The sequence below is a fragment of the Kogia breviceps genome, chromosome X (assembly GCF_026419965.1).
Source record: "Kogia breviceps isolate mKogBre1 chromosome X, mKogBre1 haplotype 1, whole genome shotgun sequence".
Taxonomy (NCBI): Eukaryota; Metazoa; Chordata; class Mammalia; order Artiodactyla; family Physeteridae; genus Kogia; species Kogia breviceps.
In genome coordinates, this window is record NC_081330.1 from 19,010,601 (window position 1) to 19,034,629 (window position 24,029).

Here is a 24,029-nt window from a genome sequence, read left to right on the forward strand (position 1 = left end):
CGGGTTCGTGCCCTGGTCCGGGAAGATCCCACATGCCGCGGAGCAACTAAGCCCGTGAGCCATGGCCGCTGAGCCTGCGCGTCCGGAGCCTGTGCTCCGCAACGGGAGAGGCCACAGCAGTGAGAGGCCCGCATACCGCAAAAAAAAAAAAAAAAAAAAAAATTCAAGGTGATAAGCATCCCTTCAATATACCTTCTAATTTTTTAAATGCCAGCTATAATAAAATTGAAGTCAGGTTTCAGTAAGGCTACATTTTGACTCAAGATGGCTAAAACTTCTCAGGATGTCTACATATCTTAAATGAACCCCAATCTGTTAAACTTTCACACTTAAGAAATGGCTTACTGGATCATTTAATGTTTTCAGGGGGTTAGAAGCACATGTACAGCCCGTGGCTTAGAAGTGAGCCAGCGGTTTAAATCAAACTTGGCATGATGGTTACTGACTGGATTGGATTCTAAAGACCAAACATTGAGTAGGTCATCAAGAAAGCGTTCCCTTCTGAGTACAGCCTGGAAGCCTGAGAATCCACAAAACAACATGTCTTGCAGAAAAGACCATTAGTTTCATTCAGGGGCAGCATCCTGGAAGCTCTGAAGGCATCTTTAAAGAAAAAAGGAGGAAACCTGTCCCTGCTGAGGGCTTTTGGAAGGAAACAAGTGAGGAAGCATCCGAGTCATCCATGATCTGCCCCCCACTCTGGAACATTTCCCCAGCACTCTCTTTTACAACAGCAGTGAGACTGAAGCATGGATTTCTTTTATTCCTTCCTTCTTCTGAAGGCTCTCGCTTCACATTTATAATACAGAAAAGATGTTCTCAGTACCCAAAGAGAGAAAGAAAAACCCGAGAACGGTCTGGAGGCATTTTTCAGTTTGGCTGCTGGTCATGGATTTCACCTGAGTATCTCTTATGAAACATACACACTATGCTCAGAAATAGAAAACTTTCAACAACAAAGAAGTCCACTGTCATGGTCATTTCTTGCTGTAAAGTCATAAATATCCTAATTGATCATGTCCTTATCAGAGAAAAGAGAGAGCGAGCTGATAGTCAATAAATAGAGGCTCTAATTTTTAGTTCAAGAGCCAACAGTTGATTACCTGTGAGTGGATCAGCTACATTGTAGATTCTCCATTCCAATATGGGACTGACCTTTAGCACAGTGTGGACCTAAAATAAAAAAGAATGGTCCTGCGCTTCCCTGGTGGCGCAGTGGTTGAGAATCTGCCTGCCAACGCAGGGGACGCGGGTTCAAGCCCTGGTCCGGGAAGATCCCACATGCCTCGGAGCAACTGGGCCCGTGAGCCACAACAAGAGAGGCCGCGACAGTGAGAGGCCCGCGCACCGCGATGAAGAGTGGCCCCCGCTTGCCACAACTAGAGAAAGCCCTTGCATAGAAACGAAGACCCAACACAGCCAAAAATAAATAAATATATATTTTTTAAAAGAATGGTCCTTTTCATATTGGGTGGCCTGGGATGAAATCCTGGCTCTACCATTTTCTAGCAATGTGATCTTAGGCAAGTTACCTAATTTATTTGAGCCTCACTTTCCTCACCTGTAGAATGGAGATAAAACATACCTAACAGTACCTGGCATCTTACAGACAATAAGTGTTGGGTCTGGTTCCCCAGACTACTTGCATAGAGTCAAGAATGATAAAGGCAGAAGGGAAAATAAAAGACTAGTGAAGATGAATGTCTAAATTTGGGTGTGTGTTTTGAAGGCTTATAAGGAAGCTTTGGATTATTGGTGATGCTTTTGTAATTTATGCTATTTTCCCTCCCATTCAATGGGCAAAATTGCACAGTATTGCTTTCAAGGTGCTGTTAAGAAGTTCCCTGTTGTATAATTGAAACCAAGTCTGTTACCATATAAGGTGCACTGACCCGGGAGACATATTATTCCCACAGGAAAGCTGTGCGTCTAGACTGTGTGCATCGAGCCAGGATAGTGACTACCCTCTGGAGAAGACCCTGAACAGCTGTCCTATCAAATCTGAACGCGAAGCACTGCTAGTGGGTAAGGAAGCTAACACACACATTCAACGGATAGAGTGCAGTGGAGTGGGGGGAAGGGTTAACCTAAGATGCATAAGCACACGCCAAGCACTTATGAAGCATGACAGTGCAAGGACCCAGCGTCCTGAAGACAACAGGGTAAGAACAAGTACAGATTTCAATCAAAATGGTAATAGCAGCTCCCAGCCCTCTTCAAACTCCTGGTGACCACTGCCACATCACGTGTGTCAGTATAAGTGTTATGCTAAGAGGTGGTCCACTGGAGAAGCACGTTGTAGATTTTTGAAATCTCTAAGCAAAGATAGGTGAGCCCTCGCACTCCCACTCAAGGGACAGTGCAGACATTGTTTGGCAGAGAGCTTCTCCAGATGGGCCTCCGGAGAAGGTGTGTGTCTCTCTCCTTCTTTCCAGGTTACTGGCAGGCGACTCAGGAGGCTGTCTGTCTGTGGGGTGTTGGACCCTGGTGGGCTCTGATGAGATCAATGCTACAATTGCTCTCGTTACATACAAATTTTTTCACAGAGGCAAGATAGCATAAGTAAGTGGTTAACGAATCAGACAGAACTGGCTTTCTGTCTTGACCCCACCATTTCCATCCTGAGCTTCAGTTCCTCCATCTGCAAAATGGGCATAATAATATTACCTGTCTAAAAGTAGCTGCAAGTATTAAATACGACAATTCATCTAAATCACTAAACACAGTGCCCAGCCCATAGTAAGCCCTCAATAAATGAGAAACATTTTGCACTTACAGCACTAGTCACAAATGCTTGTTGACTTTATATTCTATTTGGACAACAGTGGCAGATTGAGCCCCTTTTAAATGGCTAAAATATTATCAGTCATTTAAAAGGGACTAATCTTGGGCCTCAGCAGATAATCCCAGCTGCCTTCTAGGAAGCTGCGTCACACTGTAGCCTCACCCCAATCTCAAAAGTTCTCCACACTAATTAGCTTCTGCATATTTTAAAGATATATTTGCCTCCTTCAGTAATGGATATTGTACTCAGAGTTAACACTTTGATATGTTAATAAAGATGCACTGGGGGATCTGCCAGTGAGTCTTCAAGAAGAGTGACAACCTATTTCCGTTTTTGAACTCAGAGTTCTTTTAACAAATTGGCATGGCAACAGGGAGACCTGTCAGAGAAGAGCTATGGGTAGGAGGAAACCTCTAAATGGATAGTTCTAGAAACAAAGATTCTTAAGTGTTTAATGTTTTGTTTTTTAAAGAAAGCGGTCTTGAACTCACAGAAAGGAAAATGTATTTTTTAAATTGGCTATTTGGGTGTAAACCCACAAAAACTGCTTCGTATTTTGAAATCTATGGAGTTACTTCTTGGCATTTGACAGGATTTCTTGACCATAGCATCTAGAATTCCTTTGAATATGGACTGTCTTCTTCAGAATTTGTTTCTCAGCTTGAGTCAGTGTTTAGAAATTCAATTTACCAAGTCGTTTAAGAGTAAAGTAGTGTTATAAGTAAAAGTATCCATTTTGAATAGAGTTTTGAACCCTACCATCAGTTCTTCCTGGATCCTCCAACCCACCCGCTTGCCATCTAATGTTGGAGGACTTTTACAGAGAACTTATTTGAACTTTAAGCTACAATTTAAACTTGTGATATTCTTTGTCAGGTGCTTAAAGGGATAGACAAGTCACAGTTTATAAACCAAATCGAATTTAGCTTTTATTTCCTGGCAGTTTTCAGCAAACTCAGTTATGGGTCTGTTTGACATACCTAAGGTCTTATGAAAGGAGGTGAATTCAAAAAAAAATAAAGAAAAAAATAGTAGACTTTTGAACAATTTATATGCTGCCTGTTTCCAGAGAAAGAAGTAGTATTAGCACAATTAACCTGGTGGCCAGAATAATTAAGACAGTATGTGTAGCTGCCAATCTCTCCAGAGTTAGAAATCATGCACATCCCTGGAGGCTGTAAATTGCTATCAGAATTCTGTTACTTGAAGAGATCCAGGGCTCTGAGGACAAACAGAACGCTAGTCACCACTTGAATGAAGGAAATGTTTGGCTTTTCTTTACAGACTTACTCACGGAGTAAAACCCAAATACAATCAGCAGATTCTCTTGTGAGAGGCACAAGGTTAATCAGGCAAAGTGCATGATTTGTACTTTTGCCACAACAGCACGACATTATTAAATGCATAAGAGGCTAAAATCCAATTTAAAGATAGTTCAGAGGAACTGCAAAATCCCAGCACAATCTAAAGTCATTGTAAAAGTCTAAATTCATTGTCAAACGTAGAACTCAAATGGCGTTTAGCCATCATGAATGATGGAAGTGGCTGTTCAAATGCCAGCTTTTCTGCATGCGGTATAGTGCAGTGAGAGGCGGTACACACAGAGGTTGAGAGCAACTGTCTGGATTCAAATACCTGCCACTTACCAGCTGTGTGACCTTGGGCAAGTTGCTTAAACTTTCTGTGGCTCAGTGGATGGTAATACCTACCTCACAGGGTCGTTGTAAAGATTAAATGTGTAAAATATATATAAACTTAGAATCGTGCCCAATACATAATATGATGTACAGATGAGTTGGCTCTTGCTAGACGCTATCATGTGGCATCTCAACGAATACAATGCTCAAGCGTAACCTCCATGCTATTGTCTCTATAGGGATTATCTCCACATTCCTTCATGTCCACCCATTTGGAGCAAGCATTGAATATATCTGCTCCTACTTGCACCGTCTTGATAATAAGGTATGTGGGGGCCTGATGCGGCCATGCAAGGCGATGTAGGGTTCTTTGTGAACAGGTGGCCTCACTCTCCTCGAGCACAAATAAGTCATTAGTAATCACTGTAAGGAAAGTTCCCTCACCTATTCTCACTTGATTCAGCGTAAAGTTTCTCTCTTGCTAGTAGGGTGACCATCTGTCCCTGTTTGCCTGGGACTGAAGGGTTTCCTGGGACTTGGGACTTCTATTGCTGACACCGGGGAAGTCCTGGGCAAACCTGAATGAATTGGCCACCCTACTTCCAAGATATATCTTAGAAGAATTTTCCTCCTTTCTTTTACTTTACATATCATATGCTAATTAAAAAACATTTCTCACCAGTCAAACTTCTGCCCTGAGCCTTTAGCCATTAGCACTGCCATTATCTACAATGACACAATCAAGGCAGGGGCAAAAAAAGTTGGAACAGTAAGTCTGTAATATAGACTGCATATTTGCTCACAGCTGATCTCATGGGCCAATTCCTTCCCTGAATGCTGTCCTGTGGGGGAGCTCACGAAGCATCAGGAGCAAGGGTAAGTGCCAGATCCCTGGAAAGTCAAGGATGCATGCCTCATATAGGCAGGAGGGGACTCTTGACCCCTCAGAATAAATAAACTCATGATAGAATTTTTTCAGAAGCAGCATTCCGTTAAAGCTGCTCATGGATTGTACTCACTGTTTCATAGGATCTGGGTCTTTGAGAAGGGCCATTGGAATGCAGACTTCTGACAGAGATTCAAAATGTTAAGCCATTTAAGCATATATCCTCTTTTTTTAACATCTTTTTTGGAGTATAATTGCTTAACAGTGGTGTGTTAGTTTTTGCTTTACAACAAAGTGAATCAGTTATACATATACGTATGTTCCCATATCTCTTCCCTCTTGCGTCTCCCTCCTTCCCACCCTCCCTATCCCACCCCTCTAGGTGGTCACAAAGCACTGAGCTGATCTCCCTGTGCTATGTGGCTGCTTCCCACTAGCTATCTATTTTACATTTGGTAGTGTATATATGTCCATGCCGCTCTCTCACTTTCCCCCAGCTTACCCTTCCCCCTCCCCATATCCTCAAGTCCATGCTCTAGTAGGTCTGTGTCCTTATTCCCGTCTTGCCCCTAGGTACTTCTTGACCTTTTTTTTTTTGGATTCCATATATATGTGTTAGCATACGGTATTTGTTTTTCTCTTTCTGACTTACTTCACTCTGTATGACAGTCTCTAGGTCCATCCACCTGACTACAAATGACCCAATTTCATTTCTTTTTATGGCTGAGTAATATTCCATTGTATGTATGTGCCACATCTTCTTTATCCATTCATCTGTTGATGGACACTTAGGTTGCTTCCATGTCCTGGCTATTGTAAACAGAGCTGCAGTGAACATTGTGGTACATAAGCATATATCCTCTTAACAGAGGCACTGGCCCATTTGGTAATCCAGCTGTGGTGATACATCCTTGTCACGGCATTTGTTCTAGTTCTAGCTAGCACTCTCCTGGCATTTATCTCTGGGAAGTGATGCTATTCTGCAATTAAGCAGCCAGCCCATTTGGCAGTGAAGGGAGGGATTCAATGTGAGCACCAGGACCAAGTGGTCTGTTGAGGTGGTTTGAAACTGAACTCTGTGTCAGTAAAAACGATCTGGTTGTTTTAATTGCAAAAATAGTGTAAACATATTTTCTTTAAAATGTAAGCAATATATTGGGCTTCCCTGGTGGCGCAGTGTTGGAGAGTCCGCCTGCCGATGCAGGGGACACGGGTTCGTGCCCCGGTCCGGGAAGATCCCACATGCCGCGGAGCGGCTGGGCCCGTGAGCCGTGGCCGCTGGGCCTGCGCGTCCGGAGCCTGTGCCCCGCAACGGGAGAGGCCACAGCAGTGAGAGGCCCTCGTACCGCAAAAAAAAAAAAAAAAAAAAAAAAAAAAAAAAAAGTAAGCAATATAGAACTACAGTAAAGGCAAAGGGAGAGTTCCCCACAGTCCCATCTCTCCAGGATAACCATTGTTAACAGTTTGGCATATCTTATTTCAGACCCTTTTTTTATACATCTGCTGCACCTATATTGTATGTATATATCTATAAGCATTATAGATTTGTTTTTTGAAATGGGGATTCAACTCTACATGATACTGTGCAGTGTGCTTCGTTCACTCCTAGCACTGGGGAGAAGGCATGACCTCACTCCTAGTCTAGTGCCAGTTACTCCTGAGCAGCTTCCTGCCAGGGTAGTACCAGGACCTCCCAAAGAGAGCCTGCAATGGTACTATAAGAATTTGGGGGTCTCTCCTACCACCTTTAGAAATATTCACTGTGACAGCAACTTAGGATTTCTTTAAGGATCCCGTAGTGCTCTTCAGCCAAGCCCTAGTGCCCAGGTTCACAGAAAAGTTGCTACTATGCTACTAACATAAAGAGGAAGCAAACCCTAAGGGTCAACAGATTTTTGTTTTTATATTGGTGTGTGTGTGTGTGTGTGTGTGTGTGTGTGTGTGTGTGTGTGACAGAGAGAGAGAGAGAGAGAGAGAGAGAGAGAGGAGTGGGGAGAGGGAACGGAGAAGTAGGAACACAGAGCATTCTCTATTCCTGTCACTTTTCCTTTGGAAGACTTCTGCTCTGGTGGCAGCCATTTCTGCCTCCCTCTATCCCCCAAAGGCTTTGTAGCTTCAGTGGGCCTGAACGTAACATCACCAGCACTGATAAGCCATCATTCAGCTGGCTGCAGACCCAAGCCTCTCTGAGTGACCAACACCAGCTCTTTCCCAGAGAAAGCTTGGTGGTGATCAATCTCAAAAACATCATGCTAAGTGAAAGAAACTAGTCACAAAAGACTATATATTGTACAATTACACATATATGAAATTTCCAAAAACTGCAAAACCACAGTGAAAACAATCTGAGTCAGGGTTTGGGAGTAAAGATTAACTGCAAAGGAGCACAAAGGAACCTTTGTGGGGGGGTGATGGAACGTTCTAAAACTGAATCGAGGTGACAGTTGCACTATTGTATAATTTTACTAAGATTCATCGATGTGTACATGTAAAATAAGTGAATTTATTGTATGTAAATTATGCCTAAATAAAGCTGTTATGAAATACAGAAACAGAACGAAATCTCAGTGGACTCAGGCGGTCCAAGCAGAAGGCTTCCATCTGTAATCCACACAACCGACGCACACACACGCGGAGTGAGGGGAAGGCCAGCCCCACGCGTAGCACACACACGTGCGCATCAGCATTCCAAAGCAACACTGGGAGGGAAGCCAGATTAGGAAGGTGGGACTGGTTTTGAATGGAGATGTCCTCTCTGTCCCACAGATCTGTACCAGTGATGTGGAATGTCTCATGAGCCGACTCCAGCATACCTTCAAGCAGGAAATGACTGGAGTTGGAGCCAGTCTGGAGAAGAGATGGAAATTCTGTGGCTTTGAGGGCTTGAAACTGACCTGAATCCCTTTGCCTGGCAACCTGGGATCCTGAAAATAAAAGTGTGTTGGACAAGCTTAGAAAGTGATTTGGTTTTCAAGTGGAAATTGCTTTAAATTTCTCAATTCATTCCTGGAATCTTTTGAGTTAAAATAAGGATCCTAGAGCAGCACCTCAAGCTACAGGCCCTATAAAGAAATTGACTCAAACCTCAAGTGCTGTAACTTCCTCCTTCTCTGTCAATTGGTTGTCTCTTTTTATTAGTAGTATTTAAAAAGGCCTGAGGCTACAGAGTATTCGGGGTGTTTTCAGTGTCTGTACTACTGTTGTAGACTTTAGTATTTTTTAAACACTGTTAACTGAAATGTTTTGATGATTTATATGTGATTTGTGTTTCAGAACTTCTCTTCACATTAATGTTGCTACTGGTGAGAGGAATGAGAGGAGCACTAGGGACTCCAGAGCTGACATTGTCTTTCCAATTCCCAGTAGGCCAGTAAGTGAATAACACGTCAGTGTCTTCTAGAAGGTGCTTGACCAGGTTCACCTTTTAAAAGACAAAGCATGGTTTGTGGCTTTTTACAAAATTACTGTGAACGAAAAGTTGACAAATGTTTCAAAGTTATTTTCTCTAATATATCAGATAAAAGGTTTATTTCAGAATTTTTTAAAAACTAGATGTATTCACAGAAAGCAAGTGTCCAGTATGACTGGCATGTGTATGTGGTATTCAGAATCACCTTGTAAATAGCCTGCTTTTAAAGGAGGGCATGTTTAGTTTTCTATGAATTAAAACACACGTGTGTGCTCACACACACACACACACACACACACATTAGCAGAAGGGATTTATTTTGATATGCTTCCCCTCTGGTCTTCTTACAAAGTCTGGTGGTCCCTTTTCTTCTGCTGTCAGTGTGTTGAATTGCAAACCATGTACTGCTGTAAATACTATGTTTACTTCATGCTGAATGTCTGCAAAGAGTTGATATGAGTATTAATAGAAAATTCCTGGTAATGAATAAAGAGTAGGCTAGGGTGTGTGAAGCTTTGCACAAATAGGTCGGCTCCACCCGGAGTGCTAAGAACTGGGACCCCTCTAGTTCTTCGGTGCCCATCAGCAGATTACAATGGCAGAGTGTGCGTGGACCAGTCAGGAAGTCCTGGTTGATGGAAATGGAAAGGATGAGAACTGGGGACTAATGTCCTGAGGCAGAGATGGTCTTTTCTTCTGTGGTGTTGGTGGTGCTTGTAATAACATAAGCATGCCCTCCCTTGAGTCTTGATTGAAAATAAGTGAATGTACTAAGCAAAGCCAGTGAAGGGTATTTCACAAAAATACTATGTAAATCAGATGTCAGTAGTGTTCAAAGTTGTATTTTTTAAAGATAAATATTCCTTTTTTATACCTCAGTTTGGTGTCCTGTTTTGAATTGCTTGCTCTCTAAGTAATCCTTTAGTAAATCATCTCAATTTCTTCCCTTGAGTTACCAGAATATTGGAAGAAGATGCTAAACACCTTCTGCTTTGACAGCTAGAAACAGGATTCCACAGCAGCCCATTCATGCTGAAAGCTGGCTTCCCCCTAAGCAACCAGCTGTGGCACCAGCAGGAAGCGAGGGTTATTTTTACAGTAGCTTCCTCACTGAAGCATCTCTGTCATCAGCGCTACAGAAGGCTTTGATTCATCAGTCTCAGGGGTCGTGCAATGCCTTGTTTTAATAACACCTATGAAATCAGGGGAAATTTGCCACTTATCAATGATTTCTTATTTAAATAAGTTAAATAAAATGCATTTAAAGCAACAACTGCCACACCCAGGCCCTTTGCTCTCCTTCACTTGATCTACTTGTAGTACAAATGCTCTCTTCCTATTATTCCTGCCAACTTAGTCCAGGTGTACTTCTCCCAGCCTGCTTGAATATACTAGTTGTAATGGTGAATTTTGTGTGTCAAGTTGGCTACACTGTAGTGCCCTGTTGCTTGGTTGAATACCAGTCTAGATGTTGCTGTGAAGGTATTTTTGAGATGTGATCAACATTTAAACCAGTAGACTTTGAGTGACATATCTTACCCTCCATGATGTGGGTGGGCCTCATGCAATCAGTTGTAAAAGACTGAAGTCCTCCAAGGAGAAAAGAATTGTGCCTCCAGATTGCTTTGGACTCAAAACTGCAGCACTAATGCCTGCCAGAATTTCCGGACTGCCAGCCAGCCCTGCAAAATATCAAACTTGCCAGCACCCAAAATCACATCAGCCAATTCCTTAAAATAAATAAATATATATGTATATATATATATACACACACATACACACACACACATATATATATGTGTATACACATACAGATATATACATATATATGTATATATGTATGTATGTATATATACATCCCATTGGTTCTGTTTCTTTGGAAAGTCCTAATGCACTAGTCCAGAGTTGTTAAAAATGTATAAAAATAGAGTATGGGGACATATGTATGCATATGGCTGATTCACTTTGGTGTACAACAGAAACTAACACAGTACTGTGAAGCAATTATACTCCAATAAAGATCTATTAAAAAAAAAAGAGTAAAGGAGAATGCTACAGCAGTGTCAAAAAAATAGAGTATGTTTGCATTATATTACATAATCAAATTGCAGCACATACCATCTCTCACAATCCTTTTCATTCACCACAGAAATCTATTAAAGAAGCTATTTTTTCCTTACAAATGCTATTTATTGTTCTGTTGTTCCTCCTGAATTTTGAGATTTTACTGTTTTGTTATTTTTAGGAGATACAGTAGTTAGATTTTTCCAGATAATAATGAATAGAAGCATTCTTTTATTTTACAAATGATTATTTCATCTCCCTTCCTAGTCCTGTGACATCACCAGTTCTGATTCTATATCTATTATCACAGATAATATCTGTGATACTTGTGAAAAAGTCACAGGTACTGCTAATACTTCTGTACTTTGTTTACCTACATTTATAATGGAAGAAAACTCTAAACTTCAGTTAGAGGTTAGCGAAAATCTAAACGTATTTTTTCCATCCAAATTCACACACTTCCTAAGTCCTTCCCACAGCCTCTAGGTTAAGAAAAAAAACTCCTGATACAGGAGGTTGATGAAATATAAAGTGAGAGCCCCCAAAGTGGGACCAGGATTAGTTTCATTAAATATATTAATGTTTATAAATTAGAACAGTGCCCATCACACAGTAGCAATAAATTTTACAAATGATAGAGATACTGATTTTTTTGTACATTTTGAAATGTTAAAATTCTAAGTCAATACAAAACTGGCAGGACAGTCCCACAAGTCTATATTTCTGGGTGAAGAAGTGACAGATGAGCTTCAATGTGAGCAAACACAAAGTACTGCATTTAGGAGAAAATGAGACAAATGCTATTCACAAGATGTTAGTCTCCAAACCATCAGTTCTGGCAAAGGAAAGGGATCTGGGAGTTGTTGGAGAGAAGTCCAATGTGTGGTTGGAATCATAAAAAGACAACAAATTCTAAACACGTTAAAAAATAGAAACAAAATATAAGACATTATCTTATTCTCATTTTTTAAAAAAAGTTTTGTACCCACACCAGTAAAACAGTTTGTTTCCATGTGGCTGGACCTCAAGACATGAAATTCAACATTTCAATTCAAATGTTGCTCAAGTGCTTATTCTGTCCAAGACATTCTACCAGCAATAAGGGATGCAAGGATGAATATGAGAGTGTACCTGTCCTTGAGGAGTTTGAAGAGGAGCTCTAAGAATCAAGATTAGTGGGTTTTAATACATGAACGAAATATGTTCTACCCAATGGACCAGAACCATATAGTCCAAGAGAGAAAAACCTGGAACGCTGAATTCAGTGTTTTTCACATAATAAGCTCCTTCACCCTCCCCTTCCCCCTCCCTCTCTCTTTCCCTCTCGCTTTCACTCACACTCACACACACACACACACACACACACACACACAGAAGCGTGTGCAGCACTTAGCAACACTGGTATTACAAGCAATCATGCTTTGTTTATTCAGCAATAGAAGACATTGCGGTATTTAAGTGAGTTTACCAGATAACTGAACATGCCCCTTCCAGTACCAACCTTTTTAAAAAAAAAATTAAATGAAAACATTTCTAAGATGTTTTACATCCATTCCCATACTGTTAAACAGAGGGTTCTTGACCTGCCCTGACCTTGCTGTGATGACTCCATATCAAATGACTCAATGACTATTAACTAAAAACATTAGTTATGAGAAAACTACTGAGAAAGAATATTCTTCCACTAACTCAACTACAAATGGAACAATGAAAGGGCTGATTCCCTGATAAACATCCTTGCTCATTAAATGGCTAAAACCAGCCTCCAGCAGCCATAACTAGCTATGTTAACCCAGGCTCACCATTCCAGAAAGGCTGGGGCTAAGAGCTGCTCGTGGGACCACTAGCAGGGATGTTACTCTGAATCTCAACGGTCTGAAGGGCTAAAGGTGCCTGCCTCCTCTGCTGACCTAGCAGCCTGGGGAAAAGGACACAGTATTGTCTCACTATTCTCCAACCTCTGCCCAAATACGCTAGTGAGAAATACTACCATGAAATGGCCATTTGGTTTATCAGACAGCTAAGACACGAGAATTGGACTCCCCGGTTCTGTCACTGGCCCTGACACCTTAGGCAAGTCACTCAACCTCTGGGTCCCATGAGTGGGACAGCGAGAGAGAGGATGCTGGCATTGCCGGCTAGATTTTGCTTTCTTGCTCACCTAATAGAACCAAGTAGGGCCATGATAGGGTCCATCAGACTGTGGCAGCCCGGCTTGATGAGCATTGTGTCCTGGCCGGTGTTCAGAAAGTGAATCTGCACTGTTATCAACTTGGCGAGCCAGAGGCAGTGCAGGGCCTGTGGCAGCGAGAGTCCTGAGGGACAAAGGTGGAGGAAGCCACAGGTAGAGACACTTCATTGCCACCATCTCCCATGTGAACCCTCCAGCAACTGTACTTACCCCCTCTTCCCCCAGTTGGTCCATGGCTCCCTCCTCCTTCTCTAGGAAGGGCACAGAGACAAAATAAAATCATACCTACTGCAGACACCAAGCCCCAAGGCCAGTCTGGAATAAGACTCTCTATGGTCACCTTAGCATAACTCTGCTCTGCTGCATCCAACATCAGAGTCAGAGCCTCTAGCAGCAGCTGCTTCAGCTAGTGTGCAACCTTGAGGCTGTCCTCTGCAGTAGAGTAAAGGAGGCTTGTTGAGTCTGTCTGACCCCCAAAGAAGGCTATTCTCACCCCCACTCACTCGTAGGGACAGAGGGCTGGAATAGAAGCATCCCAGCTCACGTTCACAGGGAAGCAGGTATATCTCACTCACGTAAAGGCCATTGGTCCAGAAGTGCACACTTCGGAGATTGAGCGGCCCCTCTGGTTCTTCATTTCTCTCTGAAACATCAGGACAGGCTTACACGCATCAAGATACACATTGATTCCTGATAGATGTTCCCCTGAATTTACAGGCTATAGATCCCAAGAGATACAAATGCCTTCCAAGTCCCCCTCCCATCTCTTACCTACCCATCTGGTCCCTGCTGAGTGACTAATACACATGTCAGCTTCTAACAGCCAATCTCATAGGCTCTTGCCCTTCTTAGCCTTAATAAGCTTCCTTCCCTGGCCAGGAAGCAGCACTGCACTGAGGGTGTGCTCTGCTCAACACAGGGCTGAGACTCAGCCAATTTCCGTTGGACGCAGGCAGCCGCCTCATGGTTCTCAGGGATCCCCTGGCACATGGACACAGGGCAATCATGTTGTGCTTCTCATTGTCCCTAGGGCATCAGCATTTGATGTAGTCAAGCAAAGCTGTCCTCAGTGTACCATTCTGCTCAGGAGAAAAGGGAATATGCCAATGTCTCAACCAGGGACTGCAAAGCAGACAGGATTGGCTGAGTCCCCTGGTCCTGAAAGTTCCTTAAAAACTCTCCCAAAAGGAAAAAACTAAGCAAAAATGAAAATGAATACAAAAGTTCATACTATCCCCCAATGTTCATAGCAGCATTATTTACAATAGCCAAGACATGGAAACAACCTAGTGTCCATCAACAGGTGGATGGATAAAGGAGTTGTGATACACACACACACACACACACACACACACACACACACACACACACACACACACTGAAATACTACTCAGTCATAAAAAGGAACGAAATTTTGCCATTTGCAGCAACATGGATGGGCTTGGAGGGCATTATGCTAAGTGAAGTAAGTCAGACGGAGAAAGACAAATACTGTATGATGTCACTTATATGTGGAATCTAAAAATTACAACTAGTGAATATACCAAAAAAGAAGGAGACTCACAGGTACAGAGAATAAACTAGTGGTTACCAGTGGGGAGTGGGGGGATGGGCAATATAGGGGTGAGGGAGTGAGAGGTACAAACTATTGGGTGTAAGATAGGCTCAAAAATGTACAACATGGAGAATACAGCCAATATTTTGCAATAACTGTAAATGGAAAGTAACCTTTAAAACTGTATAAAAATAATACAGTTTTAATGGAGGCCATAACATATATCACTCAAAACTAAGAAAGTATTAAGACTGGCAGCATTGCCACCATTAATTTTGATGAGACACAAGGTCAAGACTTAGACTTTCCAGGAAAATGAGATGCTTGACCCCTTAAGGGAGCCAATTTGAGTTGTGTGTTGTGATAATAATTAGGTAAAATATCTTAACTGATATTTAGAATTAAGTAATCCAAATGCAACTATATTTCACCTGGTATGTCTATAAATACAATGTAGGAAAGTTAAGAGTTGAGGACTTAGATGTGAAGGTCTTAATTAAATCGAAGGTCTCATTAAAAAAATTTATGTTATCCTGAGCATAAGGAAATAGGCACATCCTCTCTGCTGGTGGGAGTGTGAACAGTAAAACCTTTCAGAAGGGAGAAGACTTTAAAAGTGCAGTCATATGTCATTCTAACAATTTCACTTCTAGAAATATATCCCTTAAAAATGGCACAGAGGGCTGCCCTGGTGGCGCAGTGGTTGAGAGTCCGCCTGCCAATGCAGGGGACACGGGTTCGTGCCCCGGTCCAGGAAGATCCCACGTGCCGAGGAGTGGCTGGGTCCGTGAGCCATGGCCGCTGAGCCTGCACGTCCGGAGCCTGTGCTCCGCAACGGGAGAGGCCACAGCGGTGAGAGGCCCGCGTACTGCAAAAGAAAAAAAAAAAAACACAAAAAAGAAAAAAAAATGGCAGAGAAAAGTGCTAAAATGAAGGTAAGAAGGATATTTAATAACAAATAATTAGAAACAATCCAGATGAGCAAAATTAGGGCTAAGAGAATACCATATAGCCATTAAAACTGATGTCAATTTCAGAAATATTCATGATACATTTATTGTTAAGTGAGAAAAGCAGTGTATTTCATATCTGCACAGCATGATGTAAGTTTTGTTTAAAATATGTAAATATATATGTATATACATTTGTGGATACATGCAAAGAAAGGGGTGATACCAAATTGTTTGCAGTGCTTGTCTCCAGATGGTAGATAGACACAGAGGGATTTCTTTTCTGTGTTGTTCTGTTGTCCAAGTGTCTTATATTGAATGTGCATTACTTCTGTAATCAGAAAAAAGTTATTAAAAGAATAATTTAAATGTGGAAGCAAGGAAAAGTTATTAGATTGTACAGTAACAGAGGTTCTAAACCTATAGTTTAGAGTTTCTATCTTCTTCCTTCTAGCAGTCATCTAGCCCTTCTCTCCCTGGAGGTGTATCTGTTTTCAGATTAAATATCTTCTCCCTCTTTTTCCTGTTTGATTCTTACCTGGAGTACGTTAGGAACCATATCATTAAGTCTGTAAACAACTTAAAATAAGAGACAATTGAGTAAAGACCTGAAAGTTAAATCAGAGAAAATCATTGATTTAGGACTCAAATTTTTTCACCGAATTCTGTAACCTTCATAACCACTCCATTTCATATCACACTTAATTAAAGGCAAAATCTTTAACCTGGCATTCAGGGACCTTCATGTTTTGGCCAAAGACCTCATTTCTAATCTTATTTCTCACTTCTGCCACCCTTCACATACGCTACTTAAGCCTAACTGAATTCCCTGTGCTTCCGTCTACACCCCAAGTCCAAATACTACCCATTCTTCAAGTCCCAGCTCAAATGCTACTTCCTCCATTAAGCCCTCCTGGATTCCCCTGATTCCCTTCCCATATCTGAATGACCTCTCCCTTCTTTGAGCTCCCAAGAACCCTTTATCTGTACCTCCAAAGTAGGACTTAACCACTGTCCACCCTGTAGTATGATCATGTACCTATCATCCTCCCTGCAAGGACCATATTTGATTCCTTCCTTCCCTCCTTCATTCATTCACTCAGCAAATACTTATGGAGAATCTACTACATTCTGACAACTATTCTAGGCATTGATTACGCAACAGTAACTTGCATTTTCAAAGGGTTATTCTGGATGCTAAGTGGAAAGTAGAGTATAAGTGGTAAGGGAGGAAATAGGGAGACCAGTTGGAGGCTATTGCAGTTATCCAGGTGAGAAACAAATAAAGGTAGTTTTGAAACATGGTGGTAGAATTGGAACTAATGTGAAATGGAAAGATTCCAGGTATAATTTGAAGATACAAAATAACTGAATATAGGATATAAGGGAAAGAGTGGAATAAGGAATGAAGCTTCTTGGCCTGAGCAACTGGAATTTACTGAGATGGGGGAGATTGTGGAGGAGTAGATTTGGGAAGGAAGATCAGATTTGGATGTGTTAACTTTGAGATGCCTATCTCTCTTTAAGGTAGAAATCTCAGGCAGGCAGTTGGACAAAGGAATCTGAAGGTCAGAAGAAATCCAAGATGAGGATACACAATCGAAATCATCCGCTTTTAGATGGCATTTAAAGTCTTGAAATTAAATGAGATCACCAAGGGAATGACCAAGGTCCAAGGACTGAGCCCAAGGGAACTCTAAAGTTAAAAGGTCAGGGATGTAAAAAAAAATCAGCAAGTGATACTGAAAAGGAGCATTGAAAACCAAGAGAGTGTAGCATCCTAGAAGCCAAGTGAAGAAAGTATATGTATGAAGAAAGAGTGAATGTTTCAAATGCTGAAGTCAAGTCAAGTAATGTGAGAACTGACCACTGGACTTAGCAATGTGAAGGGCACTGGTGACCTTGTAGTTTCAGTGGGCATGGGAGCAAAAGCCTGACTGGAGGGGGTTTAGGAAAGAATGAGAAGATGGGTCTGAAGCTAAAAGGGAAAATCGACTCAAGAGAGGATTTTTTTTAAGATAGGTAAGTGACAATATTATTGCCTGCTGTTGAAAATAATCAAGAAGATAGGGGAAATGGTCAATAAATGAATTTCAAAAAGGTAGGAAGTGAACTAGAGAGAAGGAAAGAAAAAATAAAAGAAGAAAAGGACAAGTGAAAAGAAGGGAGGCAGCAAGGGTGAGAGCCAGAGAGCATTAAACTTTTAAAGTTGGTAGAAAAGGTAATCTTGTCCATCAGGACTCTTTCTCTTGCCTAGGGGTGACTGTAGGGCACTTAAACTGGTCTCAGCAAGGGAGATTTAGAGAAATGCTATAAGGGTTTACTTTATAATGTTAAGAGAAGCTGACTGCAAGGGTCCAAGTCCTGACTTTTTGACCTTGGGCAAGCTATTCAGTCTCCCCATGCCTCAATTTCCTCATCTGTAAAATGGGGGTGATAACATTATCTTCCTCATAGGGTTTTTATAAGGCTTAAATAAATTACTTACAGTGCTTGGAGCATGATGTACACGTGAGCTATCATCATCACTCTCTCAGAGAATCAAAGGCCAGGAATCCCCCTGGGCCTCAGAAATGACTGAACTTGAGCCACAGGATGAGCCAGGCCTCATAAAAAGAAGAGGCTGAGAAGTCCCACAACCTGCAGTCAGCAAGCTGGAGACCCAGGAGAGCCAGTGGTGTAGTTCCAGTCTGAGTCCAAAGGTCTGAGAATCAGGAGAACTAATGGTGAAACTTCTAGTCTGAGTCTGAAGGGCTGGGAACCAGGAGAGCCAATGGTGTAGTTCCAGTCTGAAAACAAGCAGGCCTGAGACCCAGAAGAGCTAATGTTTCCATTTGAGTCCAAAGACAATAAAAATCCAATGTCCCATTTCAAAGGCAGTCAGGCAGGAGGAATTGTATCTTACTTGCAGGAGGGTCAGCCTTTTTGGTCTACTCAGATGTTTAACTGATTAGATGGGGCCCACCCACATTAGGGAGGGCAATCTGCTTTATTCAGTCTGCTAATTCATATGTTAATCTCATCCAGAAATACTCTCACAGACACACCCAGAAATAATGTTTAGCCAAATATCTGGGCACTCTGTGGCCCAGTAAAATTGACATAAATAAAATTAGCCATCACAGTAAGCTATCACTGCAAACCTTCCTAGTATAAAGCAACTTGACTGGATTGACACTAAGTGCTTACACTTCAAGTTTCTCCATTATTGCAAGTTGTATATAGTTTTATATTTATTATAAGTTCACTAGCAAAAACATTATTTTTACAATTCCATTATTTGATCTAAGCAGATACTGAGAAACATACAGCCTCTAGGTTGGGTTGGCCCCCAATCCTACATTACTACAAGTCAAAATGACCTCTCCTTTATTGTCTCATTGAGGCCTGACTCACAGACATTGGTCACTCAGGCTTGAATAATGCCTTCATTTATTCATTCATTCACTCACTCATCAAATTGATCACCTATGTGCCTACCACAGTTCTGGCAACTAGAAATACAGCAGTCAACAAATGTATATTATATATGTGTATATATATATATGTATAATATACATATATATATAATATTATATATAATATAAATAATGTTGGATGATGATATGTGTTATATAAAACTAAAGCAGGGAATACTCCTAAAGATGAGAGAATGCACCATGCTGATAGGGGAGGGGCATTCTTCCAGAGGGAACAGCTAATACAAAAGCTCTGAGACAAGAAGTTACCTGGTGTGTTTGAGGAACACAAAGGCAGAGTGAGTGAGGGGGATATTACTAAGAGATGAGGTCAGAGAGTTAACTGGAGGAGAGGGGGCAGATCATGTTGGACCTTATAGACCCTGACAGCCTTGGGTGAGATGAGGAGCATAGGGGAGTTTTGAGTGGAGGAGAGCATGATCTAGCCTACCCGTTAAACGAATCGTTCTGAAATCTTCACTGAGAATGCACTGCGGGGGTGACGGAGGTGGGGGAAACAGGAACACCAGTGAGGAAGCTATTGAAATAATCCAAAAGAGGGATGATGACAGCTTCAGGGTGATAGCATTGGAGTCCAAGAGTGGTCAAATACAGGAGATACGTAGATACTGAAGTTGGAACCATCAGGATTTCCTGATGGATTAGTTGTGAGGTGTCAGACAAAGAGAGGAGTCAAGGGTGACTCAAGGTTTTCAGCCTGAGCAACTGGAAGGATGCAGAGCCATCTCTCGAGATGGGGAAGACCATGGGATAAACAGATTTGAGGGAAAATTCCATTTTTGACCTATTAAGTTTGCAACATCTACTACATATCCAAGTGAAAATGTTAAGTAGGCAGATATATAAATCTGGAGTTCAGAGGAGAGGTCTGTGCTAGAAATATCAGTTTGGAGTTGTTGGCATATAGATCATATTTAAAGATATAATACTGGATGAAATCACAAAGAGAGCGGGCATTGATAGAGAAGAAAAGAAATTCAAAAACTAAGCCTTAGGGCACCCCAATATTAACAAACTGGGAAGGTGAGTAGGAAATTACAAAGGAGGCTGTGAAGGAGCAGACAGCAATGGAGGAGGAAACCATGTTAACAGTTGTCTTGCCAAAGTCTTTGCCCTATCTTCATGAAGAATGGCAGAGCCTAGAGTCTTACCTGCACAAATGAAAGAATAAATAAGTGAGTGAATGAATTAAGATCTCTCTCAACCTAAGTGTCCATCAACAGATGAATGGATACAGAAGATGTGGCACATATATACAATGGAATATTACTCAGCCATAAAAAGAAATGAAACTGAGTTATTTGTAGTGAGGTGGATGGACCTGGAGGAGTCTGTCATACAGAGTGAAGTAAGTCAGAAGGAGAAAAACAAATACCGTATGCTAACACATATATATGGAATCTAAGGAAAAAAATGTCATGAAGAGCCTAGGGGTAGGACGGGAATAAAACACAGACTTACTAGAGCATGGACTTGAGGATATGGGGAGGGGGAAGGGTAAGCTGTGACGAAGTGAGAGAGTGGCATGGACATATACACACTACCAAATGTAAATTAGACAGCTAGTGGGAAGCTGCCGAATAGCACAGAGAGATCAGCTAGGTGGTTTGTGACCACCTAGAGGGATGGGATAGGGAGGGTGGGAGGGAGGGAGACGCAAGAGGGAAGAGATATGGGGACATATGTATATGTATAACTGATTCACTTTGTTATACAGCAGAAACTAACACACCATTGTAAAGCGGTTATACTCCAATAAAGATGTTAAAAAAAAATCTCTCACCATTCCTGAGCTGCTTTTATGCATATGCCAATATATTAAGTAGTTGCATGGACTTTAGCAGAATACTTAAGGTCATTGGGCAATTTTGCCAAACACACAGACCATCATTTGGGGCATTCCATTTACCGTTCAATCCAAAGTTCTGCAAATAAAGTCCCTGGTTGTTATCTGATCCACATCTAGAGTCTCTTCACTAAATTCTGTGCCCAAGTCTAGCCTTGAAAAATTAGCCCACGCTGAAATACTTGGGAAGCTTCTTAATGAGCTTGATTTTCAGCTGTTAAACTTGATGGAACTCACAGAAATGTAAAAAAAATCAACTGTGACAGCCTTGACAGGAGACGGGAACACTATTAGCAGCGAATGAGTGCCGGTACATACCTGATATCCCTAAGCTGCAAAACACCAGTGGTTTCGCTGAGAAACAATCACAGAGACAGGTTGGGGCAAAGATAAAAGGAGGGGGCTTTATTTTCCTTTGCTCATTACATTCTCACTTTTCTTACCACTCATTATATAAAGATACACTCATATAAACACCTCTGGATAAAGAACCCACAAACAAACAGCAAAAAGATCTTCAAACATTATTTGCTTCTCTAGATGTCTACAGATAAGAATATTAACTCTAATAGTACACCTGTGATGGTTCTGTAGGAAATTCTAATTTTGAAATCCCACCTCTGAGGCTTATTATTGAGAAAAAATGAAAGAGTTTTTTAAAAACCTGCTAATGCCAGTGTTACAAATTTGGTTTTGTGTTTTAAAAATTCCAGGAAAATAGCATATTTGATTGGAATTACAAAATATCAAAGCTGGAGGGGCCTTTTAAGACTATCCAGTCCAAGTCCCTCTTTTGACAAATGAGGAAACTGAGGCCCAGAGAGGGAAAAGGACTTGACCATGGTCATAAAATGAGAGGCTGGCAGAGCTGGAACATTCTCAGTCTCCCTCTCCCAGCTCAGTGCTCTTTCTTTCCACTACACTTGAGCGTGTACTAATGGAAAACAAATTAAAGCAGAAGATTGCAATAAGGGTTAGAAAAACCTAAAATTGCTCATAAAGGATGGTTATTTTCTCAACTGGTTTCTACAGCACCAGAAATTCTAGCTGAAGTAATCCATGGAGGGAAACAAAGTGGATGACAGTCAAATACGAAACATTTGAAAGCATCGTATTCACAGCTTTTTTTTCTTCACAGGGTGAGACTCCACATATGTAAAAAATGAATTTAATGCCATTGAAATGCTGAAAATCACAGGTGATTTGTGGTCCCCCAGGCATACCTATTAGGCCAGCAAACAACTAAGATACCTCACCAGCAATGTTGGAACCCAAGGGTCAGTCCTGTGAGACGGACACAACAAATTAAATCACTAATGACATCAGACAAGAATTTTTATGAACAAGGACAGGGAAAGACAGGGTTAAGGAGACTCTGTGTGCATGTGTATGGGGCCAAGTGTGTGGAACTAAATACCACTCTCTCACCAGCTCCACAGGGAAGTACGGGTTCCCTGGAGTGTGCTATCCTTAATAGCTCCACTGGGAGCTGAGGGTGCACTGAGAACCTCTTTAGTTGACAATGGGGATAGAAAAAGGGAAGCAGTAGTGCATTTCCTTGCATACTTTTTCCCTCATTTATTCTCTATGTGCACTTTAAGAATAATAATTTCAAAAAGACTTTTCCCAATTCAGTTTCTCTCTTCACTTTGTTAAAGCTAGGAAACAGCAGCCACTGCAGCCAGGAGAAAATCCTCTGAAGAGAGTGGTCTTTGTCTTAGGGTAACCAAGGATTAGATTAGGGGGCCTGCTTCTTGCCTTTTCTTGATGTCTTAGAGAGAGAATATTCACTCTCCAACCACCTGTCTCTTACCTTCTGGTTCACTTCTGGCCTGGAATTAGAGAATACTGGCTTCCCATTTGCCTCCAACCTGTGGAGAAAATCAAAAATTTGGGTGGAGTTGCCATAACAGTCTTTCCATAGAAGCCCTTCCACTTTCCAGGAGAACAAAGGCAACAGATGAAATGAAAAGGCAATTCTAAAAGTAAAAAGTATCTTTAATTTTAAATCGAAACTCTAATCTGTGAAAAAATGGTAAAATAAGCCAAGGAAGCATTTATATACTTAGCATCGTGGGGACAGAAGAATATAGTCACTATTCCAGCTGGGGAGACAAGACATACACATTCAATAATAGCAACAATATAAGAAAATACACAGGCTGAGTGGAGCTTGTTGTGATAGAAATTCACAATATAAAGAAGTGATTAGGGTAGAGACCTCCTCAATGAAGTCTTCGTAGAAGACATAGCATGTGAGGAAAGACGAGAACTGCAGGAACAAAAAGTCAAGTGGCAGGATTAATACAGGTTGTCCATGGAAAGGCGGGAACACCAGCCTATTAGGAAGAAAGTTACGTAGAAGAGGTGGGGCCTTGAGAGCCACACAGAAGAGTCTGGACTTGATGAAGGTAAGAGAACAGGGCATTGTGAAGGTCTGAGCTTAGGAACAATTTAGTGAAAGCAGCATTGCAAAAAAAAAGTAGTCAGGCAGGATGGACTCAGGAGAGAAACATCCAGAAAGGAGGTGGTTATAGAGCACCCAGCAGAAGACAATGAGGGCTTAGGTTATGGAATTGGAAAGAGGCCTGGAGTTAGCAGCGTCAAATGTGCTAAAGCTAAAAGAAGAAGGGAGAAAGTTTAAACAATTTGGATTTAAACTAGAAGAAGAAGGGAGAAAGTTTAAACAATTTGGATTTAAACTAATTTTGTCACTAGCTGTTGTGTAACTATGATGATGCTGTACATCATTGCTCTGGGGTAAACAGGAATGCATCTCTGTCTCCGTCTCTCTCCCTGTCTCTCTCTTCTGTGCATGTGTGTGTGTGTTTTACACGCTTAGGTAATTTTCCCTATGCTTCTGCTATTCTCAGTGGAAATGTTAGAGGGAAAGTAGGGAGGTGGTCAAAGGAATTAATACATACAGATACTTTTTTTTTTTTTTTGTGGTACGCAGGCCTCTCACTGTTGTGGCCTCTCCCATTGCGGAGCACGGGCTCCGGACGTGCAGGCTCAGCGGCCATGGCTCACGGGCCCAGCCGCTCCGCGGCACGTGGGATCCTCCCGGACCGGGGCACGAACCCGCGTCCCCTGCATCGGCAGGCGGACTCTCAGCCACTGCGCCACCAGGGAAGCCCATACAGATACTTTTTGGCTTAAATTAATGACATTGATTATTTAATAATTCACATAATAGGAAGTGCAGAAGTAGAGCAGATTCCAAGCAC

At 41.6% G+C, this 24,029-nt stretch overlaps 1 protein-coding gene across 12 annotated transcripts in view; it reads left to right on the top strand.

The window, feature by feature from the left end:
- The window catches only part of ENOX2 (ecto-NOX disulfide-thiol exchanger 2), a 290,277-nt gene extending 280,682 nt beyond the window's left edge, over window positions 1–9,595 (top strand). For 7 of the 12 annotated variants that reach the window (XM_067024239.1, XM_067024243.1, XM_067024245.1 and 4 more), the window contains 3 exons: window positions 1,917–2,025; window positions 4,662–4,747; window positions 8,075–9,595. In XM_067024239.1, the coding sequence (XP_066880340.1) occupies window positions 1,917–2,025; window positions 4,662–4,747; window positions 8,075–8,206 (327 nt within the window). In that variant the 3' untranslated portion in view covers window positions 8,207–9,595. The remainder of the gene's footprint in view (window positions 1–1,916; window positions 2,026–4,661; window positions 4,748–8,074) is intronic. The other 5 variants (XM_059050961.2, XM_059050957.2, XM_067024242.1 and 2 more) reach the window with 3 other exon arrangements.
- Window positions 9,596–24,029: the final 14,434 nt, after the last annotated feature.